Consider the following 17,069-nt stretch of genomic DNA (forward strand, 5'->3'; position numbering starts at 1 on the left):
AGACACGCAGACTCCCAGCTCTGCCCTCTCAAAGCCAGCCATCCCATCTTGGTCGGGAATATCACTCGCCGCCAGCTCAAGGAGGAACAACAGCGACGATGCCTTACCGCACAACCACGAGGCGTATGAGATGGAGATGAAGGAGAACAACCCTACGAAGAGATTGCGGATAGAAGACCCCATAAGGGCGCACTACGACGGTACTGGGGCGAAGCGCCGTACATCTACGAATCCCGGTAACACCGTATCACTTGCTGTCACACTTCCAAGTGACTCGCTACATCGCCACGACAGAAGCCAAAGAGAATCACCTACGCCTCAACTAAGCGTCATTCCTCAAGAATCGGCATTTTCAGTGTCGTCGTGTTCCACGGCGTCTCACAGCTCGGATTCACACCTGCATACGAGGAGCATTGCCAACATAGGTTTGTCATATGGCCAAATTTCTCCGGGCGAACCGTCTCCGGGAGCCATTTCGTCCGGGAGAAATGATGCAATGATGTCGTTGAACGCCTCGCTTCGCGGTTCCATTCCCAGAGTAACCTACCAGCGGACCACTAGCAATGACGGGCCTCCAGCTTCTCCGCACAAGCCCACAGAAGCGAGCAAGCCTGATGAGCACAAGATCTCGAGGGGATTCTTATGCGACTGTTGCCCGAAGAAACCCAAGAAATTCACTTCGGCCGCGGAATTAGCGTCAGTAACAAGCTTTCAGACATTGCGAGATCATTTGATCATGAGCTGATTATGTGCAGGTCTCATGAAGCCGAAAAGCAGTATGCGTGTTCGTTCTGCGGAAATCGATTCAAGAACAAGAACGAGGCCGAACGCCATCAAAATAGTCTTCATATTCGGAGGCAAAGCTGGAGTTGCTCGGCTCTGAATGGCTATGATCAAGCTTTCCACGATAGTACGAATCGTCCCGGTGAAGCAGACTCTTGTGGTTTCTGCGGTGAGGAGTTTCTCAAAGAAGGGAGAGGCTCAGGGGATCCCGCTTCGCATCACGGCACCGAGCAGGACTGTAAAACGCGTGTCTACCATCTTCGAGAGATCCACAAGTTCCGAGAGTGCAACACGAGCAAGAAATTCTTCCGCGCGGACCATTTCCGTCAGCACCTTAAACACAGCCACGCAGGCACAAGCGGTACATGGACAAATGCGCTAGAGAACGCCTGCATGCTGAATGAGGATCCAACTCCGAGATGAGCCTTCATTTTCCGGGCGTGACTTTTCAACAAGGATTAGCTAGAAGCCATCATTACATTTACACGGTCATACACCGGATTCAAAACCTCGGGACATAGAACCGCGAGTTGGTGTCGACGCGCCCAGCTCATACGTCTGCCCATGGCGGAACGATCAAGGCTAAGCTCTAATTTTTCTTGTCGGCTTATAGGCATCACAAGTTTCAAGAGCGTTCTGTTGAGGCATGCGGGCGGTATTCACAAGTTTGATGTGCTGGCCGGTTGACATCCATGTCTAAGACACCGACTGGTTTCCATTGGGGGCTTCCAATATGAGTTCAACATAATCACCGAAGGGATCGACGGCACGGCCGGGTGCGAACGGCTGCTATTCTTGGGACGGACTTTTTGATGACCAACAACAGTTCGATGATACTGGGCAATAGTCCTCGTTGGAAAGAATTTCGCTCACAGACACGGTTGTCTGCCCTAACCGTCCATACTGGTCTGGGCTCGCGTAATCTTTGTCTTCACACGCACGGTCCGGTTACCGTCCCGGGCCCCATCCGTCCCATACGGACCTGCAAGCTCCCGGGCCTGACCCGCGCCCCACATCGGAACCGCGTCTCGCTGCCCTCCTCTGTACTACCTTACCTTCCGGTCGGGTTAGCATTATCGTCCGAACCCACCGTGTGGTTCGGACCGGGAGTAACAGGAACCACCCTCCCCTTTCCCAACGCACATATACGAAAAAGGCAAGTTGCATAAACCGCACAAACCGCACGCTGGCATTTGGTGACGATCACACGTCCGTCTGATGAGATAGCAGAATTCCATTCAACAAGATTAAACAATCTTTTCCTCGGGAGGCGTAAAAGGGAAAAAAATAAAATAAACAGTGTGCGTGGTACAAAGGTATAACCTAGAAGCCAGGTGAGAAACTGAAAAGCAGCTTGTTACCGGACCGGTGTGAGGGAGGGGAAAAAAGAAGACGTGGGAGTTTGATGGAGTTTTCCGTAAGCCCAATAGCCTACCTTAGACACACTCAAGGTACCAGAAAACAGAAGGTCTCAGGATTCGAGTGATCCCACGTCATCCAGAGAGCCCCTAAACATCGACGCCTGCAACCTTCTCAACCCTGAATTCCGTGTAGCTAGCTAGAGCTCGGGGATAATCTCTGGTGGGCTAGAACTACCTTACGGGCCTTCTTACCCTCCAAGGGTTGGGTTGGGGTTGACGGATGGATTGGAATGCGCTCCTTTTCGGTCGACTTTTGTGCGAAAAGGCTGCGCAACGCAAGGCAACGCAACCACCGTGCCTCCCACCACCAAACGCAACGCGTACCCTGGAATCGGTAAACCTTCATTCAGGAAACCAGTTTGAGACATTGTTCCAGTGCCGAAACATGTCAGCGGAAGCGGACACGGCCGGCGTCGTACAGAGACCTCTTTGACTGACATTTGACCCCGACTTTTCCTAACAAGACTGACTTAACATGTTCCTCCTCTTTTGACTCGAACTCAAATAAGTTTCGACTCGAACTCGACTGCTGATACGCTCCCACCACGTGAACGAAAAACTGCAAGCAGGAAGAAAAGAGGAAATTGCGTGATGCGAACGTGACGAGAACGTGGCTCAACGTCCGCGGCAGGCAGCGCCAAGGGAGAGGACTCCCGTCAGTTGACTTTCGTCATGTGTTAGTGTTGGTCTTGTCGGAGCCCTTCCCTTATGTGGCGCAACTGATTACATCGCGCAACAACTCTTCATAAATATGATGATGATTATCTTTTTCTTTTGTCTAACGCTCTCTCATGCTGATTATGCTCGGTCGACATTTTCCTGTGGCTGTTCGCTCCGCGGTGGGGAGGAATTGAGATAGCTTCGTACCCAAGATTATAACGCACTCGTAACTTCTGTCTGAAAATCTCACACGCGCTTAAATGTAGTTCCCTGACACAAACATTCCCATACATCATCTCCATATAACCATGTCTCGGGTTGGGGGCCTAGAAGCCTGTTCCACCTGCTCACCTGACCATTTCAAGAATAACTCCCGCTGAACTGGGGTAATGGGTTGCCACCGGCCATCTGCGTATAGAAGGGGGGTTTGAGCATGTCCCAGTCACCAATATTGGGCGTGCAGACCATCCCGCCCGTCGTGAATTCCTGAATGTCCTCAAGCATAGTGCCGAATCGCTGACCCTGGTTCTGCTGCACATATGAATCGATGCTGACTATCTCGGCATTGACATTAGCCATCGCAGCCTCGTTTGATAGGGAGCCGGGAGTTGGCGGGAAGCCCTGAGTTGGTGAGTGATGTGGAATGCCTCCGGCATAGCCTTCGTGACCGGCTTGCTGGTGGAATGCGGCGGCGTTGATGGCGGTAAATGACGACGCTTGGCGGGAATCTCTCCGGCTGTCCGACAAGGAAGAGCTCCTTTCCAATGTGCTAGCCCGCGATCCATCGGAGCCGTCGTAGGCTGTTGGCCGGTCGTCGTCCATGATGATGCCATTGCTCGTAATCTTGTCGGCCTTTGCCCTCCACTCTTCCAGTCCGCCGCCACCTCCTCCCAGTCGAATGGGCAGAGAACCATCTCCGCTCTTCTTCAAACCTCGATTTGTGTAGTCGGAGTAGACCTTGGTGAGATACTGATCAATGTCATTGAAATACGTAACGTAATTGGAGGCCATGCTGAAGTAAGGTGCAACCTTGGTCAATGCTTGGAAAGCGATACTGGTGTTCCCCGTCTGCGTGTTCTCAGACATGGCTCCTGAATTCCGTTCTTCGATCTCCTGTTTGGTGACCATGTGGTTTTGAGTATCCATGTGGGGATAGTGCCGTGCGTATATTCCAACAAACGCTGCTTGCCAAATTGCGAATATGACTAGTGACGAATGAGGAAGCTTGTCTCGGCATGTCGAGATGAGGTCGATGATTTCCCTTCCAGCCTTGAAGACCTGCTCTGCGCTGCGCTCCCAGAAGTGGTCGGGAACAGCTTCGGGGCCAAAGACGGGCTCGGCCAGAGGACCAACCGGCTCGGAACATTTGATGGCGATGAACGGGATGTATTCGCGATGCAGCATGATTTTGCACAGGGCACCTAGCATGTGAAGTGACACATACATGCTATTGTCGTGTTTCCAGAAGTTCGAGCTAGACCAGGTGAACTCTTCCGGAAGGTGAGCGTAAAAGGCGTCTACCTTCTTATTCAATTGATAGAAAGTCGACTCTTGGTCCCACGGTGGAAGGGATTCCGTATGGCGGCCGCCCGCGAAACTGTACTTGGTGATATCGCCCCAGAAATCTGCTAGTTGCACGAATCGACTCAAGACACTGTCGTCGATTGGTGGCTCCATGCCATGTCCCACCTGTCGTAAGAATCCGGTATAGACAACGCGGCCTAGGTCAAAGGCGTGTTCAGTGCATGGTAGCTGGATTTGAAGGTCGTCGGACCGAACCATAGAAACCCGATCAGATCCGCAGGACAAAAGACGATCCAGTATCAAGCAACTGAACATGATACGGCGTCTGATCTCCTGGTCTTTCCAACGGTCTGGGGGTAGTTGAGTAGATTTACTCGAGCGAGGAGACAGAGTCAAATTTCTCTTCCCTCTCAAAGGCTTGTCTCCGGACCCCAATTTCAAGCCTTGAGCCATCCGTATGGCAGAACCAACATACATCCATGCCGCCAGTCCGCCGTTCGGCTGGCTCCATTTATATAAACCGAGCATGAGAAAAGCTTGAACACGGACGATAGTAGCTGATGTCAGGGCTGATTCGAGTTGTCCCAGTGCCTTCGTAAGGGCGTTTGCGAAGTACTCTGAGGCCATTGATGGCTCCGGCCTGGGCAGAGCACCGCGAGGTTTTGGGCCCGTGATTTTGTCATGTGTGATGTGTGCCACATATTTGACCAAGTCGGGGTAAAATCTTGCAGTGAGGGCCAGAATGCCCAATAAAATCAGATTTGATTCGGTTGACGGCTTCTTGATGTCCTTGTCGTGAATGATGCCCTTGAGAGTTGGGAGATGTAAGAACGGCAGTTCGGTAGCGAAGTGCAACTTATATATGTCGAAGAGTTGATGCCACAAGTCGACGGTAAGATAGTGTACCGAAAGCACTTCCTGAGCAAGCGCGGCGACAGTACGTCCATCAGAGGACGTGGCATCTTCGAGCTTCTTTACTCGCTTCCGGTCATGCCCGACTTCCCTTTCCTGCTTCGGCGCAGTCGGCGGTTCTGATCGTTTCGCCGGAAGAGGCGTTGGATCAGGAAACTCACACTTGTGTCCTGCCTTGATGCAAGTGTCGCAAGGCGATCCGGTATTGTCGTTGTCGCATTTGATCTTGGATTTCCTGCATCTCAAACAAGCTATGCTAGATCTCATCGGCGGTCGCTTGGCTCTAGAGGGTCTTTTGGCACTTGAGCCTCCCGCCGAGGTCGCCTTCGAGTCATCGCCGTCGGGTATGATGTAAATCTGAGGTATGGCTTCTCCCGGAGCTTGCTTACCTGCCGACTTTGCTGCGTTGAGAGTTGTGGAGGTATCCTCCTCTGAGGCAAAGAGTTTATAACGTCTTCCTTTTGGCGTGGTCTGAGTAGGGAGCGCTTTGGGTTCGTCATCGGAGTCCGAACCAGGAGAGAGCAACGACTCAATGCGAAGTTGGGAAGAAATCGTAACGGTTCGGGTCTGTTATAGACCCGTGAAGCCAGCAAGGGGAGCAGGCGATTGGGCGAATGAATGATAGGGAGGGTAAGATACGCAGAGCTGGAGGACGATGGCCACTATCTGTCGAGGCAAAGGTCAAAGTATTTCAAATAGCACAGTCAAGTGGACACTGGCTGCTGATAGGACGCAACGGATAGGTGGTTGCTTCGAGTGATACACAATGAGTTTCTAAGCGAGATTAGGATTTCAAGATAGCCAAAGGACCTGTAGCCGAATAAACGTGTTCTTTCTGCTTTCTGGAATTGGAGAGCACAATTTCTAGCGGTAGTTGGCGCCGAGAAGCCGGGGTCGGTGGATAATGTTGGAATGAAGAGGGTTTATCTGCTGGAAATGGCCAAGGGCCAAACGAGAGAAGTAGGAGTGTGGGATTGAAAAGTCAAACGAGGTGGAGTGTGACTAACTTAAACAAGAACAATCACTCTAACGCTCACGTGCCCGCGACGCAAGCTGAGGAGGGTGGGAACGTGGTTGTCTTTAGCCACTATATCGTCGGCCCCCGGATTGAGTGTATGCCCGTTTTCAATGGCTAACACTGATAGAAGGTATCTAGGGCCTTCTTGTTCTATTGCTGGTTTGTCGTTTCCAGAATCTGGTCGACCCAAAACACGTTAGGGAATTACTTTAGCCCGAAGCATCTTCGCCTCGTCTGTCCCTGCACGGATTTTGGCCGTAACACACGCGGAAACATTCAGCCTGACGAAAACTCGCATAGGATGGGTCTCAATCTTTCGAAGCGAAGTACCAATGACGAGCGTGCCAACGACTCGAACCTACGAAAATGCACATATTGCAATGATCATACGTTTCCTGTAAGCCCCACGAAAAGCGATGTGGAGCAACATTTCACGGACCGCGGTCACGACAGGCACGACAACGAGCAAACCGATTTAGTAGATAGAACATGGTTACAGTAATATCATTATTCGCAGAGCCGTTTGTTTCAACGCTGACGTTCACTATCTTAGGATCAAGGACCGCCAGCGAACGCGTGCCAAGCCAAACCAGCCGCAACCTCCGCTCGAATCAACTGCCTCAAAACAGGAGCCTATAGACCAAGACGACCCGAGTTCTCATGAATCTGTGGCTGGTCATGACAGTCAAGAGGCCAGCAGCCCATCTTCGGAAAAGAATAAGAGGAAGGATGGGGTTCATGGGTCTTCGCATCCAAAGCGTAGCCGTGCTCGACAGCAACCGCAGGCTTCTGATGCCAGCTATGCTGAGGACACTGACTTCCAAAGAGACCCGGCACACAAGGCTGGTAGATTATGGACTCCTAAGGAAGGAGAATCTGCGCCTCGACGGTCCGATGGCGGGCGATTCAAGGAGAGAGACGGGTCCGATCTCCCCAGAGCAGCTTCTGATCGGTCGTTCGAGCATCCGCGTTCCTCGAACTTTGATAACGCTGAGGTACTAATCAAGCAGCCAAAGACACGCCCTATTGGCCAAGAACAACTTGTTGCCGAGGTGAAGGGCATCTACGCTGGACTCGAAATGATCGAGTTACAGTGCATCGAGGTCGACAACGCTCAAAGTTCAAACAACGAGACCAATCCCAAGCTGAACAATGAGCAGTGGCAGGCATTGATCGGTCTACATCGAACTTTGCTACATGAACACCACGATTTCTTCCTTGCCTCTCAGCATCCTTTGGCCAGTCCGGGATTGCGACGGCTCGCGAGCAAGCACGCAATGCCGGAGCGCATGTGGAGGCATGGGATTCATTCATTCTTGGAGCTTTTGCGTCATCGTCCGCCCGCCTCGCTCGAACATATGCTTACGTTCATTTATTTGGCGTACTCTATGATGACTCTGCTGTATGAGACTGTTCCAACGTTCCAAGACATTTGGATTGAATGCCTCGGCGACTTGAGCCGCTATCGGTCAGTAAACTTAAGACAAGAGATTGTGACCAATATTCTTGTTCCATACGTGTTGACCTTTATTACAGGATGGCTATCGAAGATGATGATCTTAAGGATAGAGAGGTCTGGACCTCAGTCTCTCGCCATTGGTATTCAAAAGCTAGTGATAAGGCTCCTCAGACGGGTCGTCTTTACCACCACCTCGCTATTTTGGCTCGTCCAAATGCTCTGCAGCAGCTCTTCTATTACACGAAGTCTCTCTGCGTGCCACTTCCCTTCCTGTCTGCTCGCGAGTCAACCATGACTCTGTTCGACCCGCATCTCAATGGCACACAGACCAGGCTGCAGGAGATTGACGCAGCCTTTGTACGCGCTCATGCAATACTCTTTTCGGGCAAGAACACCGAGCAACTCTCATCGTCTATCAACGAGTTCATCGACAGCTTAAACAACCACATCGCACATCACACTTGTCGCTGGCTAGATAGAGCATACTACATTTCTATCGCGTTGGGTTGATCACTCCTTGAATACGGTAGCGAGAGCAATCCCATTATGAGAGCCATCCAATCAGGCCGAGCCGACGACGTAGACGTCCCAATGAAAGGGACCGAGACTGTCGTCGCTCCGACACAGAAGTTCCTGGACGCTCTGGACTTTGCCGCTCGTACTCATAACGTTGTGTTGAGACGATTCGGCGACGAGAGTATTCGACCCTACTTACACGTCACCCTCTCATTCCTTCAACACTTGTCTCACTTCCCTGCAGCGATGGAACTGGTAGAAAAGATGATGTCTTGGAAGCTCATCGCTTTACTCCTGAATACTATCATGCACACGAATATGCCTGCTGAAGCATACAAGATCATCGAGTCGGAAGACTTCCCCCGGCCGGATAAGGGTGACCCTCGTCCCCTGCCGGACGACTTTGCGCAGCGGGGCCTCCTATGGGTTGATGAGTACTATCCCAACGATTGGTTTTCGACCACAAAGGTGGATGACGATGAGAAGTATCTCGAATCCTCGTCAATGATGAGCGAGCGCTCAGTCCGCTGCCTTTGGCTAGGTTGTCGACTTGCAACATCGGGCAAGTGGTTGACTTACAGAGAGGGGCACTTTCGGGCTACTTGCGAAGCGAGCGAACTGGGTTTGAAACGGAAGCCGTGGAAGTTGTAAGGTGTTCTCGGCATGTGACTCACTTGGTTGAAATTCATAGTACAAAGGATATTCACGGTGTCACGGGGATCTTTTTCCTTTCTTACATTGTTATTGTTTGGATGAATTCATCTTGGGAAAGTTTCACGGAGTATTAGTCATGCATTTATCATCCCCAATACGGCTCTTGTAACAAGATACGAACAGTGGACGGCTCTAGAAAGAGCACTATCCCAGATTCAAGCTCCATCCATGTCGGTCTTGTGTGTTAGTCAAGCTTTGACCGAAGTTGCGAGGCCTCGTGATTCGTGAGTACCATCCTTATGTGGGGCAAGATTATACACGGGCGGAAAAGCATTAAGCCAAGGGCGGTGTGATGGATTTTGGATCGAGGCTTTGTGACTCGAAAAGGAAGAGCCCCTGAAAGGCCAAGCACTGACTACACGTCCCTGCGTGAAAGTCAACACGGAAGGATTGACAAAGATTCTATCATACCAGGATTGCCAGATGGTGCGAGCTCATTGCGACGAGTTGCTGGGGTTAAGTTGCAGGCTACAGCAGTATACAATGCATTGTTATCGCACTGCAAGTGATGTCTTGATGAACTGTGTAAGGCAAGGACTTGCTCCCTTCGCACGAAGACTTTACGGCTTGGTCACGATAGAGAGCATCACGACGCAGTACGCGTTACTTTCGTTATTCAGCGAGACCAGAGGTCTTGGTTCATCTTCGGCGCCCAAGAATACGACCAGTTGCCCCTTTTGTTATCGCTGGCAGCTAGAGAATCATGTTTTTCTCCATGTTTTGCCTACATGTATCGAGTGACCTCGAGATCGATCGTTGGCTTCTCGCGCAGCAAGTGACAGATTCAGCTACCTATGAGGTTCATTCACCACCGCAACCGAGAATTACCGAGGCCAGACCAAACAAAATCTTGCACTGATTGTTGACGGTCAGTCGTACCCGATAGTTCCGATCCAGGCCAACCCGGTGTGTCGGTGCTCAGAGAGCAACCCAGACGCGTTGGCTGATAACTCTGTGAATACCAGGCGAAATCTCTTTCTCTTACCAAAGAGAAAGTCCCCAAGTTCCTCGGGGTCCAGCTCGTTCAAGTCGTCGAGCCGCTGACGCAAAGCGGCATTTCTCTGAAAGTTCGCCTTGCCCTCAACGGCTTTCTTAGTTAGGTAATACGACAACCACGAGGGACCGTTGAATTTGAGGGCTTCCCCGATAGGACCCTCGGTGTTGAGGTAGGCTTTGAGGTAGCGATAGGAGCCACGGCTGAGGTGCGGGACACGTACAAGCACCCAGACAGGCAGTGGTTTCGCGTGTTTCCCGCTGCAGCGACACTCGACAGGTCAACTCAAGCGGAGCTGCCCAAAAGAGGTAGCTGATCTGGGGAAGGTGAATCACACATGGGCTGTGAAGAATCCACCGTATCCTGGCAGGCTTATTTCTCCCAGAGGGCAGGGAAGGTAATCTGACAGGGGTTTGCGTATCGTTGACAAACAACCACATGATTGAGTTGAATCGGGCTTGCTAGGCAGTGTGTGATTGGTGGTCTGGCACGCGCAGCGGCCCCTATTGCGGCGCAAAAGCCACCCAATTTGGGGTGCTTGGAAGGCGAGCAGGCGATACGACACCCTTGTTCGCGGATAATCGGGTCGTGTCGCGACTTCCAGGCTTGGTGTCATGTACACTGTACTTGGTGTTGTGTTGAAGGACGCTCCAGGGGCTTGATACTTGTCAGCATCAGCCAACGAATCTGAGGGGCCATCCTCACACCGAGATTTCAATTGCACCGTTCAGCTACATCGTCAGGAGAGGAAGAAGTTGACCGTGTCTCGGACCGTTGAGGTGTGAGACAACGCGGGATTACCCAGCCAGTTGAGCGCTGACAGCTACTCCCGGGCAGAGGTCGGATTTTGGAGCTTTGTAACTTAGGGGCAGCGTCTGTTATATTTAGCCGTCACTGCTGGGGGCTCGTTTGGGCGGGCACTGCTGATTGAGACACTTTATAGAAGTCCCGGTTACATCGGTGAAAGGCTAAACGGGGCAGTGTGGGAGAAAGAGAAAGAACCGGCCTCACCTCAAATAGAAAGAACGGTTGCTTTAGTCCCACTCAGATCGTTTATCTTCCCACAGGAGATCATGCACCTTTTTGGCCATCACCCGCCTACGTATCTCTACTCCCTACATAGAGACTCTTCAAAGCCGGAAGGCTGCCAAGACTAGGGAGCGTAGCCTCCAACCAAATCACAAGCCCTCGGCCGGCCCAATTCATCAAAGCAATCTTCTAGGAATGCGACCTCAAACCTTTGGTCCGCGTCGAACAATTCTTCTGCCGTATCTTGAAAATAGAGTTAACGAAAATCCTGGCCGTTGTGCAGATCCTACAGGCAAATACTTGAAGTCACAACTGGCGCCTGCATTGCGGATCCATCAACTGAATACCAATGACTTTATTGCCTCAACATCAATAAACAGCGCTACTTGTGCATATTGAATCTTGATGTAAGCACTACCTTCAATCTCCGCCCAGACCCGGTGGCGTATGTTGAAACGAATCAGTATTTCGTTCCTTTCGGTCGTTCTGAGTGGCATTTACGAGGATGACAGCAGGTCTGAGGAGCCAGGTCATTCTATAATTGAACAGAGCCCATTGGTCACATCAGGTCTAAGCTCTGTGTTGCATTTTGCGGTCTTCTTGCATTGGAAACAAGCAAGGACCGATCGATCACAGCCTACGACCAAGGTTCCCTCCGTGACCCAGTCTTTGGCACCATGCAAGATGAAATATCCAGATGGAGCCGCGAATGGCTTCTTCAAAGTTGATAGAAACTCAACTGGGTCTTGCTTTACTCTGTAAAGATTACCGTTGTGGATTAGTCGAGCAGGCGGCATAATGCCGAGCTCCAGGTTCTCGCAGAAACACTTCGCCTCCTTCGCTCCACCCGCCTCGAGCGAGGGTTGACCCGGAATTCCAGAGTTCGGAGCCGTATGCGATGTGAGGCAAATTCTTGTGCCATCAGGTTTTGGCGCGACGTGTCCAGTGTCAGAGATAGACTCGTCGGATCTCGGAGGATTGGCAGCTTGATGTCTCGAAGACGACTTGGAACTGTCAGTATCTGCTAACAAACTCAGAAAGTCCAACTCACATGAAGGCGGCTTGCGCCGCCGAACCGGCCCGGAGTCTCAGCGCCATGTAGTACATGTTCAGTGTATTGGATCGTGGATGACATCGATAGTTCGACATTGGAAAATGAAATGATGTGTTGCGTGCGCCGTTCACCATCTAGACTTTTGTCATGACGTCCCTCAATCATTCTGTGCGAAGAATCATCGCTGATTGGAGGAGGTTGTGGTATGAGAGAAGGTGACGGCATGGTCGGCGTCGAAGAATGATGTAGCCAGAAAGAACGCGTTGAGAATCTGAACGGACTGGTTTCTATGGGTGAAGAGTTTGAGATACAGCTTCCGGAGAGAAATTTATCGTGTTCTTGGAGGTCATGACACTGTCTTATACGATGAAGCTCAAGGCCTAAGGCAGGCTGGGTTGGTAGCATGTCTGGTGCAGCGGTATGACGGGACAACGACAAGCAAGGGTCACGATGAAGCAACTTAGGCTTTCTGAGAGCTATCGTCGGTGAGTAATTATGACTGGATCGTTTGGATAGTACCCACAGGTGAACCTCTAGCGGCGAAGGTAGATGTGACAACGTACGTATACGTGCGTATGAGCATCTGTCAGGCTCTTATCTCACCGACCTATTACACCCCTTCTGCATCCTCTGACAAGGAAAATGGACCCCGAACCAAGGTGTATCAAAGTATGTCAATCACCATATGGGCGGGAGGCGAGTTCTCGACCTAACTAGTCTACATCAAATGCAGTCCGCCACGGCTGCCTGATGACTAGCCCCATGTGCAATCAAGGCGCAGTTAGTTATGGACCGGCAATGGCAGATGTGATAAAGATGGTTCGACACAAAATGCACACGCCCTCTCTCCCCTAACCTACGCGGCTGCTGGTTGTAATCCTAGGACCCAGGGCACCCTGACCCCTGACCATTTCGAAGTCGGTGAACTGCCAGCATGCATGCACAGCCAGACCTGAGTCTGACACTCCGCTGAATGCAGCCCGATCCCTGACTATTACCCAATGAGTGCAGAGCCACGACCAATAGAGATGAAATCCAGCCATGTATGAGTGACGATACCTCACTCCGCTGTGCATGGGGTGACTCATTTGAACTTTTGAGGGCATAGGGAATGTGCGAGAACGAAACAGCGTCTGCCACATTCACCGGTCTGCCTCGCCATAATTACCATGCATACTGCCAGAAGCTTGGCAGCTTGGCCACATTAACTCAGGCTATCCCACGCACCACGCCAGTACCTTGCCGCAGGCTGATCGATGGTGCGGACTAAGCCAGGAATCAGGCGGTGTGAATAAGGCCACAGTAAGAAGAGCCTCGATATTTTCGCCCGTATCTCGCTGTACTCGTTTGGCATGCGGCATCAACGCCATATATACCAATCAACACAGTTGTACATCTGTGATGTTGGACATCTACTTTGTCGAAGCCGCAATTCATCGTTCGTTGTGCCCTTTGCCTCAGCAGTGTTGTAATCAGGGCTTTACAAGACCTTTTAGCTACCACGCTTCATGCCAGGTCGCATTCTTATTCAGCATGGCAGCCGTAGAGCTTATCAAGGATCATTTCGAAATCACCTGCACAATAAACGTCCATGCTGTGCTATTCTACCACCCTGAGGAGCTTGCAGCTATTCTCCTCCACCATCCAGACGCAGACATTGCTTTCACCTCCCTCAGTGTTCATGCTGGGAGGCTCAACGATGAAGGAAATTTCCATGGCATAGCACTTCCTCTGTACCATGCGCGATGCCAAGACACCGGTTACTTCTTCGCGCTGAGTACCTGTCTCGCGCCTCATGGTGATTAACATAGCAGAGGGCACCGCATCACCTTTTGGTTGATTAGCTCTACATATCTATGGCCCGTAACAAGAATGACACGCGGCCTGAGGTGGTTAACTTGAGAACGAACCGATGACTAGCGGACTCGCAGGCCTGACTTCGCCGTTTGAGTGCCATCTCCAAGGAATCATGCGCTCCTCGCTGAATTTGAGTGGCTTCAACGATGACAGGGTCTTGTACAGGGACCCTGGGTCTCTTTTTCCTCGTTTCTGGGGGCAGCACCTCAACGTTCGCAACCTTGGCCCCCTTATATAAGTATGCGGCTATCTTATTGCCTGGGGGCATGTTCCGGTCGCGATTCTCGCCACCAAGTTTTCCAAACACAGTTGAGCTATACAATGACAGTCAACATCACAAATTTCTTCATGCGAAATCTCCCATGTATTGAGTTTTCAATTGCGGAAGAATCTTGCATCTAAAGAGTAAGCCAGAGCTTTGAAAGCGCACCTGTTGCTGCATGAGGCCAGGTTTCCTTCCGCGTTATGACGGTTTAGCGAGTTGATCAATATCTGCAACGAAGCTAATAGACTCCTCTCAGGCATACGGTCAACGTCAGAAATCCAAGAAAAGAAGCAGTATGGCCGTTCCATGTGCGGAAAGATCTCTGAGTGCCGAGCAGAACTCAACTCCTGGTGCGGAAGCCAATCATTTCGAGACCGCGGTCAGCCCGAGCTGGCTGGATCAGAAGTCTCGATACATCTTGAAATTACAGACTTAAGTTGCTAATCTAGCTCCAGCCCTTTGTGCTCTGCCATACGATTCTTTCGAGCACGATCGTACTATTCTTGCTGCAGCTTCGGAGGGAGATGCTGCGCTATATCCCGAATTCAAGTTCGAATTTCCAATGACCCATTGGGTGGTCTACCTACTATTCGACTCGGGTAAGTTGATCTACAACGGTCTGTCGGAACCCTATTGTGTGCCCCTTGATCGGGTGCATGGTTTTGGTGACCCGATGCTTCAATCTATGAAGGAAAATCAATGCCTCCGTTCAGAGTGGGGTTGTCACGAAAGGTACCCCAACGCTCTGACGATGGAGCTCGGAAAGACGACGATGTGAGCAAATTACCTCACTCCATTGAGTTGCTCTAACTATGAGACATTAGTCTGATTTTCTACGTGGCTTACTTGGATTTTCGCCCTCTCAATCCTTTCACGTGAAGGCGCTGCACTGGGACTACTGAGCACTATAGATCGGGCGCGTCCGAACTTTTGACAATGCGTCGTGTTAGCGATGTAGAAGACATCACATATGGTATTCCACAAAGAGGTCAAGTCTGGCAACGAAACGGGACATGGCGAGAGCCGGGAATTCGAATGCTCGAGGAAACGAGAGACAGGCTCAAAAGCTGTGCCTAGCATTCATGACAGCATCGGGAGAGCGCGCATTAGTCAGGCCTTGAAGCTCTCCAACTTGTCAACTTATCTCTTGAGCAGCACCAATTCCATAGATACCCCGATCATCGTCTACTTGAACTTAGTCGTGGCACCTTTGGAACCAGTATCGTTCACATGCCTTTGACCTTCCCAGTGCGCACTGCCTTGCGTGATGTTCAGTTCCAACGGCCCACATCTTCGAAAGCGGGCTTCACTTTGTGTTTTTTATTCTATGATTTACCATTTGCCGTGCCACTTCGTGCCTGAGTCGTCTGCGGTCTATCCGAAGATATGCTGAGTGCGCTCGTCGCGAATGCATCGGAAGGTTGTCACTCTTGTATATACAAATACTACCATTGTTTCCTGCCGCATCATCATGAATCCATAATTACTTCAGCTTGATCCGTAAGTCACTGCGCGTCTGTGGAAATAGTAAGGCCCCCGCGGTCCCAATCGAAACCGCGCGAGTGAAATAACTGTTCGGATTTCGTCGCTATAGTGACTCCAGGGTCCCCATCTCGCGACCATGCACGTCACCATCCCTTTGTGTTGAAACCGTCGAGATCGGCCGTGTGAACAGCGAAGTATAGGGTATCGATGGACCTATCCTTCCTCGTGGTGGTCCAGGCGATCTCGGAATACTGCTTCAGGTTCGCGACGTCATGGGAGGCATGACGGCGCTTGAGCACTGGATTGGTAGTAGCTGACTTCTGTTGGCGCTCCCAAGACACATTCCGTCGGACAGGCTCAGGTAGCTCTGTCTTTACCAATTTTCGTCGTGTGTTTCGGGGGATGAGGACGTCTTGGAAGTTGCGGCTAGCAGTCTTGGAGATAGACCGACGAGCGGACCGTGGCACCTCGGTGACAGGCTTCAGAGACTGCGAGCGGTTTCCACGCTTCATCATCAATGGGGCGTCGTCGGAATCGTTAAGAGAGACGGCCAAGGTAGACGGGGCCGGGTGGCTGTCACGAGACCAAGGGATTACTGAGGTAGACCGAGAGGCAATATTGCCTACCCCTCCGCGATTGTTCTGCTCAACGATCATCATGGAAATAAGAGAGCAATGCGAGGTCGCCTTATCGTTGATTTCGACACGTTGGAAGACAGTCTTCTCGTCAACGCCAGACTTTTTCTCTTTCTTGATCGAGTCTTTCCACTCGGAATCATCATCAATTGCGCATTCGTCAACGCAGTCGGTGTTTGAGTTTTGGTGGAGAAAGGCTTCCGACTGGCTTGTAGGATTCTGGCGACGATTCGAGGTAACGTCGCTTTTGGGGGGGCCTTTGGTCTTGCAGTCGCCGACGGGGGGTTCGTTGTGCCTTTGTACGGGAGGCTGAGAAGTTGTCCGCACGTTGCCCTGAGACTCCTTGTCGGATTCGAGGCCGCCCAAGGTCTTCTCGCTTGCCTGAATACTTTTGGTAGCCGAGGAATGGCTGGACCCAGAGAGAGCAGCCAGGGATCTGCGAGGTGATAGCAGAGGGCGGGTTTGACAATCTTGTGAGCGTGTCAAACCGCGAACAACGATGGTGAGGGACCCAGTATTAAACGACCGAGTTTCTTGGAGATGCTCCTTCTCTGAGGCCTTGCCAGAATGCTTGGTGACACCAATCGCGCATTTCTCATGATCAGACGAGGAGGAGGGAGAGTCGACGCTGTGAGAGAGTTCGGGGACAGCTTGTGAGCGTATTGGTAGACTGTAGGTGGCGATGAAAACTTGATGCTCAGCACTGAAAGACAACCTGATGTCTTCGTGATGAAATCCTAGCA

At 51.3% G+C, this 17,069-nt stretch overlaps 6 protein-coding genes across 6 annotated transcripts; 3 read left to right on the forward strand and 3 right to left on the reverse strand.

The window, feature by feature from the left end:
* Window positions 1-1,206, forward strand: CABS01_16651 (uncharacterized protein; the record flags this gene model as incomplete). The annotated part of the gene is made up of 2 exons (XM_060549981.1): window positions 1-696; window positions 756-1,206. Coding segments are annotated over 2 exons (1,147 nt in total), but the record flags the coding sequence as incomplete, so codon positions are not given.
* Window positions 1,207-3,224: 2,018 nt separating this feature from the next.
* CABS01_16652 (fungal specific transcription factor) lies at window positions 3,225-5,567 on the reverse strand (the record flags this gene model as incomplete). The annotated part of the gene is made up of 1 exon (XM_060549982.1): window positions 3,225-5,567. One exon carries the CDS (start codon window positions 5,565-5,567, stop codon window positions 3,225-3,227), a length of 2,343 nt encoding a protein of 780 aa, XP_060404523.1.
* Window positions 5,568-6,650: 1,083 nt separating this feature from the next.
* CABS01_16653 (uncharacterized protein) lies at window positions 6,651-8,944 on the forward strand (the record flags this gene model as incomplete). Its single annotated transcript, XM_060549983.1, has 4 exons — window positions 6,651-6,715; window positions 6,872-7,786; window positions 7,855-8,282; window positions 8,343-8,944. 4 exons carry the CDS (start codon window positions 6,651-6,653, stop codon window positions 8,942-8,944), a joined length of 2,010 nt encoding a protein of 669 aa, XP_060404524.1.
* Window positions 8,945-11,450: 2,506 nt separating this feature from the next.
* On the reverse strand, window positions 11,451-12,309 carry CABS01_16654 (uncharacterized protein; the record flags this gene model as incomplete). The annotated part of the gene is made up of 3 exons (XM_060549984.1): window positions 11,451-11,590; window positions 11,635-12,034; window positions 12,082-12,309. 3 exons carry the CDS (start codon window positions 12,307-12,309, stop codon window positions 11,451-11,453), a joined length of 768 nt encoding a protein of 255 aa, XP_060404525.1.
* Window positions 12,310-14,512: 2,203 nt separating this feature from the next.
* CABS01_16655 (uncharacterized protein) lies at window positions 14,513-14,984 on the forward strand (the record flags this gene model as incomplete). The annotated part of the gene is made up of 2 exons (XM_060549985.1): window positions 14,513-14,585; window positions 14,662-14,984. The coding sequence occupies 2 exons, from the start codon at window positions 14,513-14,515 to the stop codon at window positions 14,982-14,984; spliced, it is 396 nt and encodes a 131-aa protein (XP_060404526.1).
* Window positions 14,985-15,834: 850 nt separating this feature from the next.
* Window positions 15,835-17,046, reverse strand: CABS01_16656 (uncharacterized protein; the record flags this gene model as incomplete). The annotated part of the gene is made up of 1 exon (XM_060549986.1): window positions 15,835-17,046. A coding segment is annotated over one exon (1,212 nt), but the record flags the coding sequence as incomplete, so codon positions are not given.
* Window positions 17,047-17,069: the final 23 nt, after the last annotated feature.

The sequence above is a fragment of the Colletotrichum abscissum genome (genome assembly GCF_030869225.1).
Source record: "Colletotrichum abscissum strain IMI 504890 chromosome Unknown Scaffold_123.1, whole genome shotgun sequence".
In the NCBI taxonomy this organism is placed as follows: Eukaryota; Fungi; Ascomycota; class Sordariomycetes; order Glomerellales; family Glomerellaceae; genus Colletotrichum; species Colletotrichum abscissum.